Genomic DNA, 18693 nt, shown 5'->3' on the forward strand with positions numbered 1-18693 from the left:
TAGCTTCCGGTGCATCCCTAAAAATTAGTTGGTATCAAGTGCGAAATCACTGTTTTTTTAAGGTTGCGAACTTTCCAGTTCCATAAATTCTCTGTTTTGTGTGCTTTATCTATTCGTACTTACTTGTAGCCTTATATGTTCACTAATATTCAAGTTTGATGTATTTCATTTAACCAAATGTTGATATAAACGGCTATATTACATTATTTCAGTTTATATAAACATTATAAATTATGCGAACATTTTGAAAGTGATGTAAAGGTCGAAAAAATAAATGATCACAAAGCAAAACACAGGACAATGAAGGTGGGGTCTTTCCGATGTAAATCTTCAAAGCAGACATTCTTGGGCCCTTTTTTTAATGCGTATGTCACATTAGACATTTTTGGCCCACTGACTGTACCCACTCTCTTGGGCTGGCCTCACGAGAGGGTTGCTGCCGGTGGGCACACCAGGGCCCCTGGCCGTCTAGGGGTCACATAAATAGCAAATAGGGGCCCACGAACATCAATGCTTGCTTTAAAACTTGAAGGTTCCTTTTCCAAAGGCTGGTTTCCAACGATAATGTCCTCGCATAGGCACATTTTTTTCGGCTTGTTACACATACTTGACATTGTCTACAATCACGCGACGACAATCAATTGAGCCATTTTTTCTTTCTTAACTTGCCAAGAGACTGGGAAGTTTTGGGAAACTTTCAGGAATGTTTACATAGCATTTGCACCCATGTTACAGCATTTGCACCCATGTCTGTCAAATAGCGAAACGCGGTCTAATTGTGCAAACGTCCCACAAAGAGTTGAAGGAGCACATGTTTATATCTGTTAAAACTACTAATGAATTGGCTGTAGACGTTTCGCACAGTGTTTTACAGAATAAATAAAAAAAGATACAATATAGAAATAAAAATAAAAATAGTGTTTAAAACAATGCACAGTGAATTACTTAAAATGTGTAGCAAACATTAACAATGCTGTTTAGTCATGTGGAACGGATTTCAGAGTTTTTTTCTTAATTTCGCCAGGATGATAAGTAAAGTAGAGAGATGATCACCGAGAGTGAGAGAGAGAAAAATGCGCTTTCAGTTATGTTTAGGAATTTGTTATTGCAAGAAATTTTATTGAATATCAGGATTTTGCAGAAGTGTTGTTTTTAATTTTGTGTAAAATTGTGTAAACATAAACATAGTCAAATGCTGGTTTTGTTCGGTGTAGAGGCTATGATGGTAAAACGTTTGCCAGTTAGTGTATTTTTTATTTAAATTTCCTAATTTAACACAATAAAAATTGTTCTGTTTTTAACTTCTATTCAACTTCCGAGTATTATTTTCTGTAAAGTTTATGATGAAACTGTTAAGGTGACAAATTGTGTTAGAGTGGCACTGGCACACAATAACTGTAGCAAATGTAGGCACACATTCTGGCAAAATAAATCTAATAAGTATTATGCCTTATTTAGTAGGTATATAAGTAGCCTACCATGAGCACAATCAAGGTAACCATTTAGAAGAATTTTGCCATGTTTATTGATTTAAGAGTATTTTGCCTATTTGGCAATTAAAGGGATAATCATGGCTAATACCATTGATTTTTGCACATGACCAGTAAAAAAAGACTGTAAATCTATTGATTTTTATTTCTAAATCAAGAGGTTTGTAAACTAGTGTTACCACCAGGGTTGGTAACTATTAGTGCAAGTGTCAGAATGATTCCCTGCTGTATTAAGACTTGATTGAAAGCATTTTGTCTGATTGTGGTGTATGCTGCCTAAATCAAATTGTAATACGCTGTTGGAATTTAGCCTTGCTATTATTCCGCAGCAAAACAACCAATGGCTAACACAAGGTCAGTAAATTTTGTTTACTGTTGATTCTTAACTTTTTAGATATCTATGGTAACATGTTTAACCTCTAACTTAAAACAGTACGTACTGGTGTTACATTTTATTTGATTCAATTCGAAGGCTAAAAAGCTTATTTTATAATGTGTGTTTTTTTAAGTTTAGTGAGATTAAGATTTTTTGTTGTACAAACAGGTTGTAACTTGCAATTTTCTTAGCTATGGAAGCAGTACAACGGCAATAAGTGAAGTTCGACAACGACAACGTGATCGTCGTAGACAAGAACAAGAAGCCTCCAAGGCCAGTGAAGACTTGCCTTCCTTCCCAGAACCTTTAAGAGTGGTAAGTGTATATACTAGCTATCACATGCAGATAAGCCACACCTTTTATGCTGTATTGGAGTAAAACTTGATTTTTATTTTCTTTCCTTGTGGGAAAATATTTGTCCTGGTCGCTTGATTTCACCCTGTGTGATTTGATAAAGTTTGGAGAATGTGTGACTGTCCCTAAAAGCTGTATTTGTCATGCCAGCAGTATTTTAAATGCTTGTGGTGGAATGTTCAGTAGAAAATGCCTTGAGGGTAATACACCAACAAGGTTTGGCTCGTAAAGACATATTCTTGTCCAGGCAGTACCGACCAGGTAACCAGAATGCATATCCATCCATCTATCTCACCTATTAAGTAGTTAAACTTTTGACACAAAGTTACTTTATTTATGGCTTATTTCTTGTGAAGGTTTGTGTTGACTGTTGTAAAACATCCTTTGAAGCTTCTGCTATTGCGTCAGTATTGCTCTGACATCCTGTTGGCAATCAATATCTTTGTTTGCATTGCCATGTCCTTATGGTTCTGCTTTTTAGCTCATACCCCTCTTGTCGATCTGACCCCAGTCTGGATTGGTTACCGTGCACTTGTCCAAACACGGTCAATTGGATTGTAGGTGTTTAAACAACTTGAAATTGTGATCGGTTTAGTTTTAACTGAACATATCAGGTAGTCATGTACATTGTAAATTTTCTGTGTGGCTACCTACATAAACTCATAGACCATTGCCTGTTGTAATGCTGCACACTTATGTATTTGGGCTGATCATTAATGGCAGGAAATATGACTGAAATCGGAGAGAGTAAAGGCTATAAATGCTGTGCAGTCGTGACCAAAATATATAAGACCTTTCATGAATATTTGGACATCCTAAAACTCGCTGTGTGTTTCCTTATATACTCACATGAATTTATGTGTGTTTCATACTTGAATTATTACATGGATACCATGTATTTTGTGGTTGTTGGTTATATGGTTAGTGAAGGTAAACTGTATAATATACCAAAAAGATGCTTTTATTTATTTACAAGAGTGAGATTTAACTAATTAACACAAACAATTCAAGTCCTTTGTTGCCAATGTGTTGCACACACAACACAGGCATATTATCACCGCGTCATATTGTACTGCTCTGTGCCGTGCTGCTTCTTTGTTCACCTCTTGCAAGGCTGCAACATCAAGCAGCCTTTGCCACTGAGTGGAGTCCGGTTGACCTACCGTTTGTTGTTTCACGCTTATGCCGAGTGCCCTTGTGCGAGGTTCGTCCCTTCGCTGTATAAACAAGGTGCAATGCTGTGTTCCATGTTAAGGTTCGGGCTTGTTCAAGCAGTTGTAAACAAACTGTTGGGTAGCCACGCGTTTGATGCCTGAAACATATTTGGCAATTCATATTGAAACATATTTGGCGTCGTTATTCGATGCGCTTATTTCTCGTGTAATGTTTCCCGCGTATTAAGAAAAACAATCCGTGTTTATGTCTTACCACTTACCTGACAAGTTACTAGTTGTTTTACCGCAACTTGTACAAGTACTGCCACAACATACAGGATTCGATCTGTAGCATGTGTAAGTTATTAAACGCTGGGTGAATTGGTGCAGTATCCTTCTTTACACCCGCACCTGTTCAACAGCAAACACGTCTTGATTTTTCCGACCAACTATTAATTTCGTCGCAGTGGCGAAATTACCTCCCCTGGCGAGCGTTACTGGTGCGTTTATCGATCGTTAATTGTCCGCCAGTTCGGATTTACTCGCTTCGACATTGAAGCAGTTGCAAAACCCGGTTTTGGCACATTTGAATGCGGATGTATATTTGTCCTCTGTCGTTATGTGAACGGTTTTAATACTTGAGCTTTCACTTAACACGCGACAACATATAGTCAGCTGGGGATTGCTCTAAACATGTTAACAAACAAACCATATCAGTTTGCAATTACCAAAAACATCAATTCAGGACTGTAGACATTTTTTAATTCTTTGGTGATGTTGCCAGGCATATTTAATACTACAAGGCGGCTCTTCGGGCTAAATTAGATGCAAGTGTCAACGTTTCCGTTGCTATGCAACAGCTCTTCATCAGGATGTAACGAAATGTGCAAAAAACACAACGTGGTCAATTGTTTTCTTTATAACTCTACCAATGTCAGTATGGGACAGAGTTGCACGGTTGGGTATCCACTTCCAGTTGCCAGCGGTAATCGTTAGTACTCCCCGTGAGTTGCAATTAGTATCCTTCAAACAACGTCGGAAGGTGCGACACAAACAGGGGTGGTGAAGTGTGATTGTTATCGCCTGCGGTAACGTATTGTCTTTTAGAGTGGCGGGACAAGTTTTTGCTGGTTGAAAATAGCACGTGTATAGCAATTTGCTGGTAACTTCGCTGTGCAATTGTCAAGAATACGAAGTCTCATTTTGGAATAATTCAAATCCTAAACATCTAAATAGGTTTTTCACAACAACTTGGGATTGATGTTGTTTGTTCTTTAGATTTGAGCCAAATGTACATTAAACCTCAACAGAGGTTGTGAACAATAGTACTTTACTACTTTTATTCTGTAACTTCGAGGTTTTAATGAATGTTATAAACCGCGCTATACGAAATTATGCTGTATTTGTGTCGAGTCCGAATAGCTCGTTATGCTCACTCGATTATGCACAAGCAGTACACACGGGCATTGTGTACAACACACACTTACGGTGACGTCATCCCAAAGACGAGCTTGACCCAGTTGCCCCGACTGGCGCCTCACTTTCGTCGCCTCGGCGTATTTGTCGTTTGCTCTGCCTATATTCCAAAGCCGTGTTTAGTAGTCTCTATGTAACATGGTCTGTGCAATCAAGGCGACTTTCGGCATTGCCGGTGGTCGGAGATATGTTACATCGGTCCATTGGCATGTTCAACATGATATGCAAGGGTCGTACACACATGATATCCTGTCCCGATACTCTGGATTGACCGAAGAGTGTTTGAAGCTTCACAACTATTCTGTCAAAAGCGCGCGGTTACAAAGCAAGTGGCTTTGCAGTTGTGGAACAGAATAAGTTCGGTAAATTATAATTTTGAAAACGTATTTTGGCGAAGCAGCGACTTACAAGAAGTTGTTTAATCCCGGCGACTTAAAGCCGATAAAGAACGATTAATATCGCCGCGGTGAAACCGGTTTTCCGTCTTCCCGAATTGCAGCTTAGCGAAGATTACCACAGAGAGAGTGATCAAAAGTTGGGTTTTGTTTATATCACCCCCGACCTAGTCAGTTCATCAAGAATTGCGTTAGGCGCGGACCATTGTTTTCTTCCATTGGGCGAATTGACTGTGACCTGAAGGAGACGGCGTTCACGGATCATTTATCCTCTTTGCTTGTTCGTGAGTGTGTTACCCTTCGACTAAAATAGGGATTACACACGAATTGTACATTGGGTGGCCGTAATTTTGTGCCTTTCTTCATAGTTTTTACTTCAAGGTTTCGTTTATTGGCTATAATCTACCTCTTTAGAAAGAGAAACGCACTCTGTTATTGCTTTGTTACATATACCACATCGGACAACCAAGTAATTTTTATATCACCTTACAGCGTATATATTCCATATCGAAAGGTGTGTCGCAGTATTTTATGGATTATGGTATTCACAAATATACAAACCAATTAGGGCACATTGCCTACAAAATATAATTGTATTGCTTTGGTCATAAACTGACATAACACAATAGTTAAAATTTTTACTTTTGTGTACTATTCCTAGAAGGTATAATCTCTTCTGGCACAGGGTTCCAGAACATTTACTTATCGTATGCTTCGCCTTGGGTATGGTATTCGGTGGCAATTAACCTTGGGAGAATGGGCCTCCTGTCATCGCATGTTTGCTAGCTTTTGTTGGCTGGCGTTCGCTGACGTCAGAACTGGATGTTTGCCCTACGAACCGAGCTTTCTGATGTCAATGAGGATTATGCCTCTTTCCCGAGGCGCCTTAGATGTGCGGTTGCCCTTGGAATTGACTGCGTGTTGTTTTAGTTTCGCCGTGCGGTAGAAAGCATGTCTTCTCAAAGACCGCCATACCTTGGAGCCAAACGGTACATGGCCGGCCAAAATACACAAAAAGTTGGAGGCAGTGGGACCCTTTGTTGCCATTCTGTTTTCTGCTTGTGGTTGATAGGTTAACCTGCAAAAGAACGGTTAACTCTTCGTGTTTCAACAAAGGTTAAAAATGTTAGTTGCGGCGGAAAGTGCTTTTGCGTGGGCGATTTTCATTGTTTACTTTCGACCGTAACTTGTTTCGAGCGATTTCCCTCACCGTAAAAAACTAATATTACACTCTAGTCGTTTCACAGATATGTTGCTTTCCTCTTGAGCTGAAAAAAGATTTTGGTTTGTGGGTCCCTCCAAAAATAGCGGCTCAAGCCCTTGACGAGCTAAACAAAACCGTACCTTGTGCACTTGAGACAGCACGTTTGTCTATAATTCATTGCGTTGCAAGGGGCCGTCTTGTCTCAAATCACCAAGGCAGTTCGCGCCGTCACTTTCTCTGCTTTCGGAGAGACGTCGGCCTTTTAAAGCTATCTCCCCCACGCCAGTTGCTCCGTGCTGTTTCTCTCGAAATTCGTCGGCGGGCAGACACAACCGGGCCGATTGTATGTTACGCCCGACTGAGTCATTCACGTTTTCACTGTGGCAGGGAAGCACCTCACAGAGGAACAACAGCAGTGTTTTCCCACAAAAGGCAGCTTTCACAGTGATAGAAACAGTTGCAGTCGGACATTAGTTTTGTGGCCACTTGACAGAAAGGTAGAAGTAATGGAGTACTGGCTGTAAGTTTGGATATCGCCGCTAGCACACACACCTCAATAATGTGGCGCCACAGTGGATACGGATACATTAACCAGGTACGTCGGTGTTGTTTACAGACTTGCGTGGTTTGAAAACTGTGTAGACGTGACAGTCTACAACGTAAGTCGAAACTCCCGTCGTTAAATCACGTTTGAAGCGTGTGAACACCATATGGCAGTCATCATGTTGGCGGGCAGGACGCGTAATCCATAAAAGTAGCGAAATAAGTCGCGTCTTATCGATCATCTTACTGATGCGGTCGTTTGCACATTTTGCCTAACTAATGGCTTATAGGAAGTCACCGAAATGCTGTGCTTTTTCACATATTGATCTGTATCTCTTTGTGTGCACAACGAGCTAAACCCTTCCAATGACCCGAGCTCTGTGAATAGTATATTCTTCCGGTGTTTGATAGGCATTTGATAAAACAAAGCCAGTATGGTGCACGTATTGTTACATGACCTTTGCCAGTTATTACACTCTGCCATTCTTGTCTATACTTAGAACAGCTGAAACTAATGTCCATTAAATTTAATTTCGATTCTTCAAAAATACATTTATTTTTAACAATTTGTGTGATTCTTCCTATTCGTAATAATCCATACCCGTTTGATGCCAAAATGGACTGAATTAAACTCTGTTCGTGCCTTTGCTGAGGATGACATATTGGTTATTTTTGGGCGCGTAAAACCCGCAGTGACTACTAGTACTTCTTTGACATAGTCAACATCATATGCTCGGCTACACTTGTCATATTGCTTGGATTGGCAGGACTTCCTGTGTGATTAATGTAGGGTCTCTGCGCCTTGCCACATTACCACAGGCCAATCACGTTGTCAAACAGAACAGAACAGTTCCTTTTCAATCTAATTAAACCAAAACAACGTGCTTTGTGGTGTTTGATCCAACATTTATGTGGAGTACACCTAGTTCTGGAACTTCCAATATAGAGTGATTTGTTACTATTCGCGCTATCTGTTGGTGTTTTCCCATACCAGTAAGTGAGCGAAACTGGTAGATTTTTATAAGCTTGGTAATGCAAGATTTGGCAATTTTACAGTTTTGTTCATAAAAGAGACTGCTTGGAAATGTAACACTCCCGATAGTCCAACAACCGTTTGCAAGAATGTTTATGTTTACATTGCCTGATGTAACTCATTACCATGCTTCCGTTTTTGTGGAAGGCTACTTGCCTAATACTTTCGACGTCTTCACCTAATTTGTTGGTGAAGAAAGTGACGCAATTTTAGCTCCAAACAGTTCAGTGCGAAATTTATATAAACGATGACTGTATCTTGTGGCATGTCGAACATTCCTTCTGCTTTTTTTTCGGCTCAACGTGGTGTTCGTCTGATGACCGTCTGGCTTTATTGACCATCGGACCCCGACTCCCGCGGTTTACTGTTTACTTCTCCAAACGTTAACCCTGGTCAATGTACCTTATTACTCTCTTCGTGTCACAGTTTTAGGTGTGTTCTGGGTAAGTACACTTTCCCTCTGGAATGATCACGGCATAATCCAGAAACCGGAAAATCAACACAGATATATTGTATTTCTCATTACCTTTATCCTGCGTATACAATTATTTCACATTTGGAAAATTGTCCCCTCATCAGTAAATAATATCTAAAAACAGAAACAAGCCTTTTAACGTAACTATGTTTATTTAATGGTCTTTGTTGTTTAGCGAAATCCCCTAAAATGCCATAAAACCATTGAAACCAACAAAACCTCATTCCTAACCAGTCGCCCGTTTCCGCTCATTTAACCCCCGCCTGAGCCACGACCACAAATCCAGTCTGTGGCCTTTCCAGATGACGTCAAAACTTCTAGTTCATAGAACCGTTGTTTAATTTAGCAGATGTCAATCCGAAAACCATATTACGTGCGTTAACATTATCCTTTTAACAACACATCGACAAGCGCTGGAAAATCTTGATAATAAAGTGTTTTTGAAAATTGACACAGGCCTTTAACATGTTTTTTTTGTTAGTGATTGTGGGATTAAAGCTGTCAGACATTTGATAGTTCCCCAGCTTTTAGGAATCGATGTTTTTGTGGTTTGCAACCAGTTTTCGATAAACTATCTTCAACAAAACACCTTTTGAATAGCATTGTAGTTAAGAAGATAATACCTAGATCAACTGTATAGACATCCTACAACACCATTTGGTTGTTTTATGTTCCAGTTCATGAACTCGCTAAAAAACAACAAATATTGTCTCTATAAAGTTCCCCCCATGTTGACCATTTGTTATGTGCGAGTGTTGCTCTGATACGTGCAGTTGTCCCGAAGCCAAGACCAATATGGTTTACAACGTTTGTCATACCAAGTGTGTGAGGAGGACTGCGCAACTACCCAATAATGTAGTTACAAAAATGAATTCTCTTTAGCTTTGAAACCATGAATTCTTTAGTCAAACGGGAGCACTTTTTTCATCGACCGTAGTTAAATTGTGTCAAGGGGCCAATACTACTCCGCTAACTATTTTGACAAAATTCATGCTGCAAATCGGACATTGTAAAATTACAAAATTACGAGAGATTTTGGGGTCCAAAAGCCCTGTTTGTGCAGGTTTGACCCCCATACCATTATTACCGAGTACACGCTCCAGCGCTCTTGTTTGGTGCCACGACTGGTTTGGGAATGAGCTGAATCGCTTTTAACAAACTGGGTCTTGTTTGCTGATCTGTCATCATACGGGGCGTGATATTATGTCCAGGTCCCCCTCCACGACGTCAATTAGAAACCTGTCTATGAAAAACTTCGTCTTCATCTTTGTCTGTGGCTTTCAGAATTCGGGACAGGTAATGAGAATGGAACAACGTGACGCAGTAATGAAGGCTATACTACAGCAAACTTGTTGTAAATAGTTGCAAGCGCGCAGTACCTCGAAGAATTTCTTGTTATTGCCATGATGATTATTGCACTATGGCGGATATGCATTATTTATTAACGTCATAAAAATCTCGTGGTGCATTAGCCGTTTGTTGGCAGCTATCGTGTTTTGATATCTTAGTCTATTTCGATTTCGAAAGAATTTTTTACCCTGCATTTCTGAGTCGAAACCGTAAAAACCCCATGAACGCGACCACCCTACTTCCCTTCTGGTTTTTCCCAACGACTGGCATTCACGGCCATTATTTTCGATTGTGTCGTAATACTGGTTGCTTTCCATTGTTGCAGTCGGCGTTCCAGGAAATATATGGTGTGCTGCAGGGTGCTGACTTAAACAAGAAGACCAGTTATTTAAAGCAGTTATTTTATATTTGTTTACCTAACAAGGTTTGTGTATGTCCATATTTGGTAAAGTACTGCCTGTTTGCTTATTTTGCAAAAATCCAATTACCCGACTGAGGCTCTGTTAAAAAAATTGAAAACACTAGAAATACTTGCTTTGTCATACGGATTTGACCGCTTTGTTTTCAGTATTTCTTTACGGCGCAATTCTGGTGTGCTTTGTTGACATTCAAAACCGGTCATCACAATCGGTCTGTGATCGCACAATGGTCGATAGGTGAACTCCCCTTAACAAAACCTGGTTTTCGACAAAGTATATGGTTGCCATTACCGGTTGGTCATTTGTCCGTTTGATTAACTTGTTGCTAGGCAACAAGCGAAGTGTTTTTGACGAGATGGACTTTCGGGATACAGGAGCAGTTGCGCCACATACCTTTCTCCTGTTTCCGTTGCTGGAATACGCACGACGTTAACAGCGACAGGGATTGAATGTTTTTGTCAATAAAATAGCCTGCAATAACATGTGCTTTACAAACAAACAACATTGTTTTGTTCGCTTATTAAGCATTTGTATGAATTGGTCACCGTTGTTGACTAACCCACTATGCTGCGTAACGCGGTTTCCGAACTCTTGTCAACAAAACGAATGGGATACGATTGTAGAATACATTTTTACCGACGTGGTGCCACGCAAAATTGCAAAATCTACTTGGTCACTTTATTTTTAGAAAGCGCATAATTTAAATCGCTCCGGCCCCCGAGGCAATCTGCATTTGCATATTTGCGTGATTACTTAAAGCGGGTGTTAATTAAATGCGTGGATTTTGGTGTTTGAAATCGTTTTATTGTACCGGCGATTACCGCAAAGCCCATGAATGAATCACTGAGAACTGAACAGTTTATTCTAACCGGGCTAACGTCCGCTCGATCGATTTATTGCATTGTTAGGGCTGTAGAAAAGTTAATTTATGGCTGCTTGGACAATGCTCGCTCACACTGATTTCATTACAAGATGCTTGGACACAAGCACAACAAGTGAAGAAGTGCATGAACTTTAAAAATCACGACAGAGACAAACCTTCAACTAAGCATTGTCGTTTTGTCCACTCACAGCATAAGTAGGTTGATTGAATTTTGAGGCTGGCAAAGACCGCCGACAAAAACCGACCAAATTAGCTGATTATGCAACACAACACTGTTATTCTGTCATAATACCACTTTTTGTCCGACAGTGGCGTTGCCTACGAGTTTGCGTCATAAATGATTTATTTAATTAATCACAATCAACCACTAATGTATTTTTCGCAATATAGTTGTAACTAGAAATGTTGGAATCATCAAAGGTAAGGTTAAAGTTGTGATATCAAACCCAAAATGACGTCATGTAATGTCACTGAGCAAAGAAACGCACAATATCGAAGTACAGAGTAGTGTCGTTGCTGCTGTACCCTTGCTTTTCCGACGATCGAGGACAAATAAGTCTTTGGTTGGTGACGTCACAGTGACATATTTTAGTGTGATGTAAAACCTTGTTCTGACCTTTGAGGTATCGTAATCTGTGGATTCTCCTATGTTTGAAACTATTCGATATCTGCAATATAAGGCGCCTTCTCCTATGTAAACAATGCATTTTTTCGACGCGAGCGTCTTGTGTGATTTCAATTTCGCCACAGCGCAAAAGATTCAGAATTTTTGGTCGCCGCTATTTTTCGTGCAGTTTTCTACATTTTTGAGTTGACGTAGAACCGAAAAACTTTGGATATATGTTTGTTGTAGATGTACCTTTAGTTTTACGCAAAGTTGTCATGGCCGTTTCATATGCACTTTAAAAGGCGTAAAGTTTACGAAGAGTAACGTTTTTGTAATTGATAATATGCATTGCTTTTTTATCTACTTCAGTTCAAAAAAATGCTACCTACTGCCCGGAATTATGGACAGTGACAGGATGTACATGTTTATTTCAATGAGTATGCTTTCCGAGAAATCGCCTCGCCCCGGGCATACCACTGGATACACAACGTGAGACAAATACCACAATGGGAGAGTTGCTATCACCGCGTTTTGGCCGACGAAACAAGCCAGCTGCTAACGAGCACACGATAAAATAGACAGGACTAAGTTATTAACACGACTTTACGCTAGGCGGTTTTATGTTTCTACCAAACTCCATGAAAGAAACTGCCTTAGCTCGTTAAATGTGGGCAAGAAATAAAAAAAAAATCAGTAGGTCAGAGGTCGGCAACCTATCACAAACAAAGAAAACATACTCAGGATTACTTTGACTTTTCAACGCACAAACAGCGTAAATGTGCATTTTCAGTGAACTTGTAAAAACGTACAGGGACAAGCAAGTGCACCACTACTTTTTGAGGTATCTTATTCATTTACATAATAGTTGTTTCTAAATGTACTGCCGTCTCGTCGAGTCATAGCAGAGGGTGAAAGCCACATGTAGCGTCGAAAATATAGGTTGCCGACCTCAGCTAAAGGTCATTTCATACTAGCACATAGACTGAATGAGTGAAGAAACACATAACAACAGGCGTTTAGAAATCACCAGTCTTGTCGCACTAGTAATTGACACGCATAAATTTCCGCAAGCCCATACAGTGAGAGCAAAGTTAAATGCGATTGATCGTGCGCTGCCTCCTTATTGCGTCACTCAGCCATGTTTACCAGTGATTGTGACGTAAAAAAATACGTGTGAACAGCCATGTGGGCGTTTTTCTGGCTCACTGTTGCACTCTGCGGGTAAATCAGCTGCACAGTTCTGCTGTTTGCACATTTTATGCATTGTTCACACAGTTTTATGCGGATTTATATTATCCGATTTTTTCCAGAAATTTGATACCATGTACCTACTTTTAATCGAACTGTACAGGGATGTGCATCTTTTCTATTATGGGGTATTCTTGTGAAGTAGTTGTGCCTTTTTTAAATTTTTTTACTGTAATCTAATCCAATTGATCAAATATGTCCGCGGCAATATGCATCTGATATTCCTATCCTCGGTGACTTTTATCATGCACAAGATTGGTGAAAACCGATAGGAGATATTAACACAAGTCGATTTATCATACCCACGGGTTCTTATCTGATGCCCTTTTTGCTAATGCAACGCAATGCAGCAAATATCTCCTCGCTATCATAAGACTTTCATCCAATTGTTTGTTTTTTCAGTGTGTTTGTTTGTTAGTATCCCACCCGCAATGCATACGGTTGTACTTCTCGCCTGCCAAATACTATTATCCACGTGTTATTTCTCGCACCTTATTGCTGGTGCGCCGACACTGGGGTCCCAGCTTGATGGTTGTTTACAGATAAACAATAGCTTGTATCTCGTCCCACGAGCTTTTGTTACGTCACAATGGCGCTGTTGCGTCACTGCGGCCAATGCACGTGTGTTATCGTCGCCATTTTTTGAACGCGGTTAACTGGGTCGTTGAATTATGCATGGCTGCCCTATGCCCAAGCCTGGACTCCAATGAGTCGCTGCTGGATAAAGCACGCGTTAAGATCTTTTGCAGTGGTACGTGAGTATTAACTTGGCGCCTGTTCACCATGGCGATTAATCATTGATTTTGTACGGCGATTTTGTCTTGCACAACTTATCAGAATCTGCGCGTTCCTTTTTTGGGTTCGGACGTTGATGCACTATAGTTGTAACGGCTTAAGAACAGTATGTTTGCCATAGCAGGGCGTTTGTATAAATACCGTATTTACTCGATTGTAGGCCGCCCTCGACTGTTTACGGCATTCGCCGGTGTTAAAAATTATTATAAGTTGCCCTCTAACGTAAGCAATTAATGTTAAAGGCAAACTGGGGTGCCCTACAACAATAATTGTCAACAAATCTGTCGTTTATAAAATTGTCAGATGCCTTCTGCGATAACCTTATTGTTACGATGGAGCGAGTTGAAGAAATTTCATCAAAAAATACAGAGCCGCAGACAAAATATGGGTGTGACATTAAAAACTGTAAACCGCTCTCGAATGTAAGCAGCACAAATGGTAGGTTAAAAACTTGATAAGCCGCTGCTTAAAGTCGAGTAAATACGGTAGGACACTGTTGTCTGTTGGTGATATATGGATATATGTTTTGATGTGGCATGGTATAATAAGAAATGGAATTGGTGACAGAAAACTCAAATTAAATTACTGGCGTTTTTCCATGGGTAAATCAACAAGTAGTTCACTACAATCACAAAAGATGACAACATTTTGGGAAAAAAACAAGCGTGTTATAAGAAAACAACTCCCGAAGCGAAAAAAAAAAACTAAAAAAATCATCGCATGCGCCACATAGTTTTTTGTAGTTCAAATGAAGTGTGTCCGTCTTTAAACGATTGAGTCACCTTGCGTAAATTCCCATACAAATCCCGCAACTTGTGTACCAACCCACTGTCGTTAGACCAAATCCACCCCCGCAGACAAATCATGCAATCCTAGAACAAGTTTGAAAACATCTCACGTACGAACCCGTACTAACACTCTCTAACGTTTGTTTGTTCTCTCCGTTGTTGGTTTGCCTTTTGCGGTCCAGGTGCGGACATCTGCTTGCCTATTGTTGCGGTTCCTCAGACAAACGTTGCCGTTTCCGCTGTGTTGTCAGCCTCAAGTCGAGTCTCCATGTCACGGCTTTCTTGTTGTCGCCCTTTAATATTCGCAGCGTCTCGCCAAACCCGGAATTTTGTAATAGCTGGGCCTACGACGATTTGCGCGCTTTCGTAACGCCCCGGATCCTTCGGTCTTGTGCTCAAAGGTGAAATTGTTTTTACTATACAGCTTGATTTCATTGGTCCACTTGATTTGCTTGTGTTTTTATTCAAAAATTTCCCGCCAAAACTTACTGTTTGTAAAATGTGAAATAATGCATTGTGTTAAAAAGTGCTTGATTCAAAAAAAATTACGACCTATAGCAAAAAGTTGGCCTCCCTGGAAAGTATGTTTCGGCACCAGCGATTGCACGGGACATCCGATGCTGATAAGGTTTAGCAACTGTTGGATCGCGTTGTTGGTCTACTGTCTAATTAAAGTCGTCCGCAGAAAGTTGTTTGCAGACTCGCTTTGTGCGCGTGCGATGACCCGCCTGTCATCAAGGCCCTCAAGGCAATACAGGTCGAAATTAGAAGACTCGCACGGAATGGTGATCGAGCAATGTGGACAAGAAGCAAAGGCGGCGTCGCTGGCAAGGACTCTTGAACGATCAATTTTACGTGTTCGACCACCTAATCATTTCTCGCTCTATGCTTGGACAAACCCTCGACGCAACGGGACCTGTCTGTTGTTCCTCGCTAACAACAACAAACTAATGTCTGGGCCCTTGTTGACTTGCCCTGTGCTGCGGTCGCCTTATCTTGCCGCGCGGGCGTCTGGCGCTTCGCGGTTTTTCCTGGGAGCTGTGGCCCGGGTCGCATGAAGGTGCGGATGCTTGTTTTGCTTTGCACATTTCCTCACCCGTTATCATTGAAGCTTGCTCTTACAGTTTTTAGCAGCGCTGTTCTTTGCGATGCCGTTTCGTTTGTAGACTTAACTTCTTCGAATGTTGCTGACTATCTGAGGGACATGATGATATTAGAGAAAAAACAATGATCTTGGTTGTTACCATTCCCCAAATACCAGACAATAAGTCCCAGAACTTTCTCCCATAAATAATGGTTGTTTCAAAGTCTATCTTGCAACATTCTATTAGATTATACCTCAAAATGCGATTGTCGCCACACCTTTGTTGTTAGTAATTGAACCGTATTTACTGACATGCCCACGGGATGGTGGAGACGTCAATTACAAGTTAGTGATGTCTGTAGCGTCGGTCAACCCACTCGATTAGAACGCTTATCCTCCCTTGGTACTCTCTCAAGTGGTCCTTACACTTTTATGACGGCTATTGAAAAGTCCAGGTATTTTACCTTTAATCGTGGGGCGTTTTTAATCGTCCCCTGAATACCAGTCATGTGGGCTTATAACGAGATTAATTGCTGACGCATTGCGTACAATCGTGCCTATTTCATGGCCAGCTTTAATTAATTAGCGTATTAAACGCACAGAACAGGGGTCGAATTTAATTCGTGCCGCCTCGTACTTACAACACAATGCCCTTGGCATGACCCCTGAAGCTTTGGCTGGAAATTCTTCAGTTTCTATTTTTGTGCAAATATCGCGCGTTTTTGAAGGGACGCAGAGCATATTTTCATATTCAAGCGAGTCTATCGACCCATAATTTAAATACAATAAGACGTCTGTCTGTGGCGAGGTCAGACAAAGGGTGTGTGGGAATGAGGGCTTTTCAAAACAGGGCAGGAACTTCGGGTTTCACAAAAATTTAGAACTTTCGTGTATATATACGCCTGTGAACATGCATCTATGTTCAACTCATCTGGCGCACTATTGTCTATGGGCTCAGCCGCGTAATTTTGACGCAATCAAAATAAACTGTCTATTTGCAGCTGCTTTAGCAACGGACAAACTTATATACTCTATAGAACTAACGTGTTGCCGTTTTTCCCCAGGCGAGACAGGATTCACTCTCCACCACCATTAAAGATGTGTTGGGGGATGCAAATGCGGTGAGCAACGCCATAAAGCAGAACCCAACCAACTGGTTTGGGACTTCGCGCCCGTCGTCTGGAACCTCGTCGCACCGTCAGCATTCGAGCGGCGATAAATCCAAACAACGACACGACGGTAAGTTTGTAACCATTAACATGTTTCCCGGAAAGTGTATTCTCGGCATAGGCGTATCCAGGGAGGGGGCTGAGTGTAAGGGGTAAGGCGCAAGTACTACCGCAAAAACTCGCTTTTGAGTGTTCCATGAAGTGTTACCCAACCCTCCGTTTATACGCAACCCCAATTTAACCGCGGAAAATATCGACACGCCGTTTAAAAATCCCGGAATCGCTTGTGATGCTCGGACTTGTTTGTTCTAAAACAATATAGTTGTCTTCCACCGAGCTTGTCTTAGTCTATCACGTTCCTAGGATTTGCTTATTTATAGAAACGCTGTTAAATTATGTCTGTGAATTGGGTCCACTGATGTCTAAAACGTCCACTGTTTCATGACAACTTTCCATCAAATTGTCGATATCTTGATGTAAAAGATATGCCAAGGCATCGTGCGTGGCCCAACCAGTAAAGAGCTGCCAAATATGGACTCCATTTTTCGCGTGCATCAACATCGAACCCCGGACCTATCCCAAGCCTATTACGGGTCCTGGGCGTGCGTGTCTTCTGGAAAACTGTTTGCCTAAATTGCTTCGCCATTACGCCGTTATCGCTAGCCGCATACCCCTCTAGCCATGCTTTCAGGCAGTTGCCGCCAGTAACAATCCCTAATTTATGTGTGTTGCAGGCTCGGGCGGACATAGGTCTTCAAGCGGTGCCAGCCACGGTCGTTCCCAAATTTCTCATTCCTCACAGCAAAGGTGAGTCAGTTGTTTTCTTCTGTCTTGAAAAAATAAAAAAGCAACGAAATGATCCTGCGTTAACGAACGACATCATCATGTTGACATCCGGCTTTAACGCGTTTGCTTTGAGACACGTTTCACGTTGCCGCGCAATGCCCACACATAATCAAAGTGCAGCAATTCGACACTGACCAATGACACCCATGTATGCACCGCTATCGAAACCGGTCAGGCATCCACACGCTTCAGCACACATCCAAGCCATGTTTATCTATACAACCGAAACTTGCGGCGTAAACCCACACCCACACCCACTCCCACATATCAGTACAATGTACGCCTGACGGGATTGCAATAGTACAAATTTAATTACGCTGCACGAAAAGGAATCGTTCCCACGGGTTTCCACAGTCAAACTCTTTGTGTACAACAGGAGCGATGGTAGGCACTCTGGGGGTAGCAGTGGGGGCTACAGTAAAGGCAGCAGCGCGTATCAAGGCACCAACAGCACCTCACAACGCCACATGCAATCCGATCCACCTGCCCGGGCCGTTGAGAAGTCGGGTTCTGCCAATCTGAAAGGCGTCGCCGGTAAGTTTGTGACCTATTTAAGTGGGGGCTTTTATGTTTCATTTATTAGTGGCGCTGATATTGCTTCTTTTAACACAGGAAAAGTTATATTAAATAACAGTTCGGTGTATTTAAAATTGCTTTGGGCCTACGACAAAAGCTGCAGGCTCTTGATTCCAAGATCTTTATATTGCCACAGATATGAAATACAACAACGAGGAACGTTTCACTCCTTCTCCCCTGCCTACGGCCAACTTTTTGGATCAGGTGAGATTTGAGTCTTTTCTCCTCCCAAGAAAAAAACACTCGTAATAGTTCGAACAATTCCAATAATAAAGAGACGGGCCCATACTGCTGAAAACATTGACATGTTTTATTAATTTAAAACTTTTCGGCAAGAGCTTATGCCATCATTCGAGAACTGATTATTATTCTCAGAATTATATCAGAGTAAATCCGTAAATAGTGTTTCTAAGTACGAACAACAATTT

The 18693-nt window shown here is 41.2% G+C and overlaps 1 protein-coding gene across 1 annotated transcript in view; it reads left to right on the top strand.

Annotated features, from left to right (window-relative positions):
* The first annotated feature begins 1651 nt into the window (after positions 1–1651).
* LOC145910936 (uncharacterized) overlaps positions 1652–18693 on the top strand; it is a 28007-nt gene continuing 10965 nt past the window's right edge. Inside the window, exons 1-6 of the mRNA XM_082998162.1 lie at positions 1652–1844; positions 2058–2181; positions 16739–16913; positions 17578–17650; positions 18066–18223; positions 18402–18469. Of these exons, the coding sequence (XP_082854288.1) occupies positions 1831–1844; positions 2058–2181; positions 16739–16913; positions 17578–17650; positions 18066–18223; positions 18402–18469 (612 nt within the window). The 5' untranslated portion in view covers positions 1652–1830. The remainder of the gene's footprint in view (positions 1845–2057; positions 2182–16738; positions 16914–17577; positions 17651–18065; positions 18224–18401; positions 18470–18693) is intronic.

This window comes from Ascidia mentula, chromosome 8 (genome assembly GCF_947561715.1).
Source record: "Ascidia mentula chromosome 8, kaAscMent1.1, whole genome shotgun sequence".
NCBI lineage: Eukaryota > Metazoa > Chordata > Ascidiacea > Phlebobranchia > Ascidiidae > Ascidia > Ascidia mentula.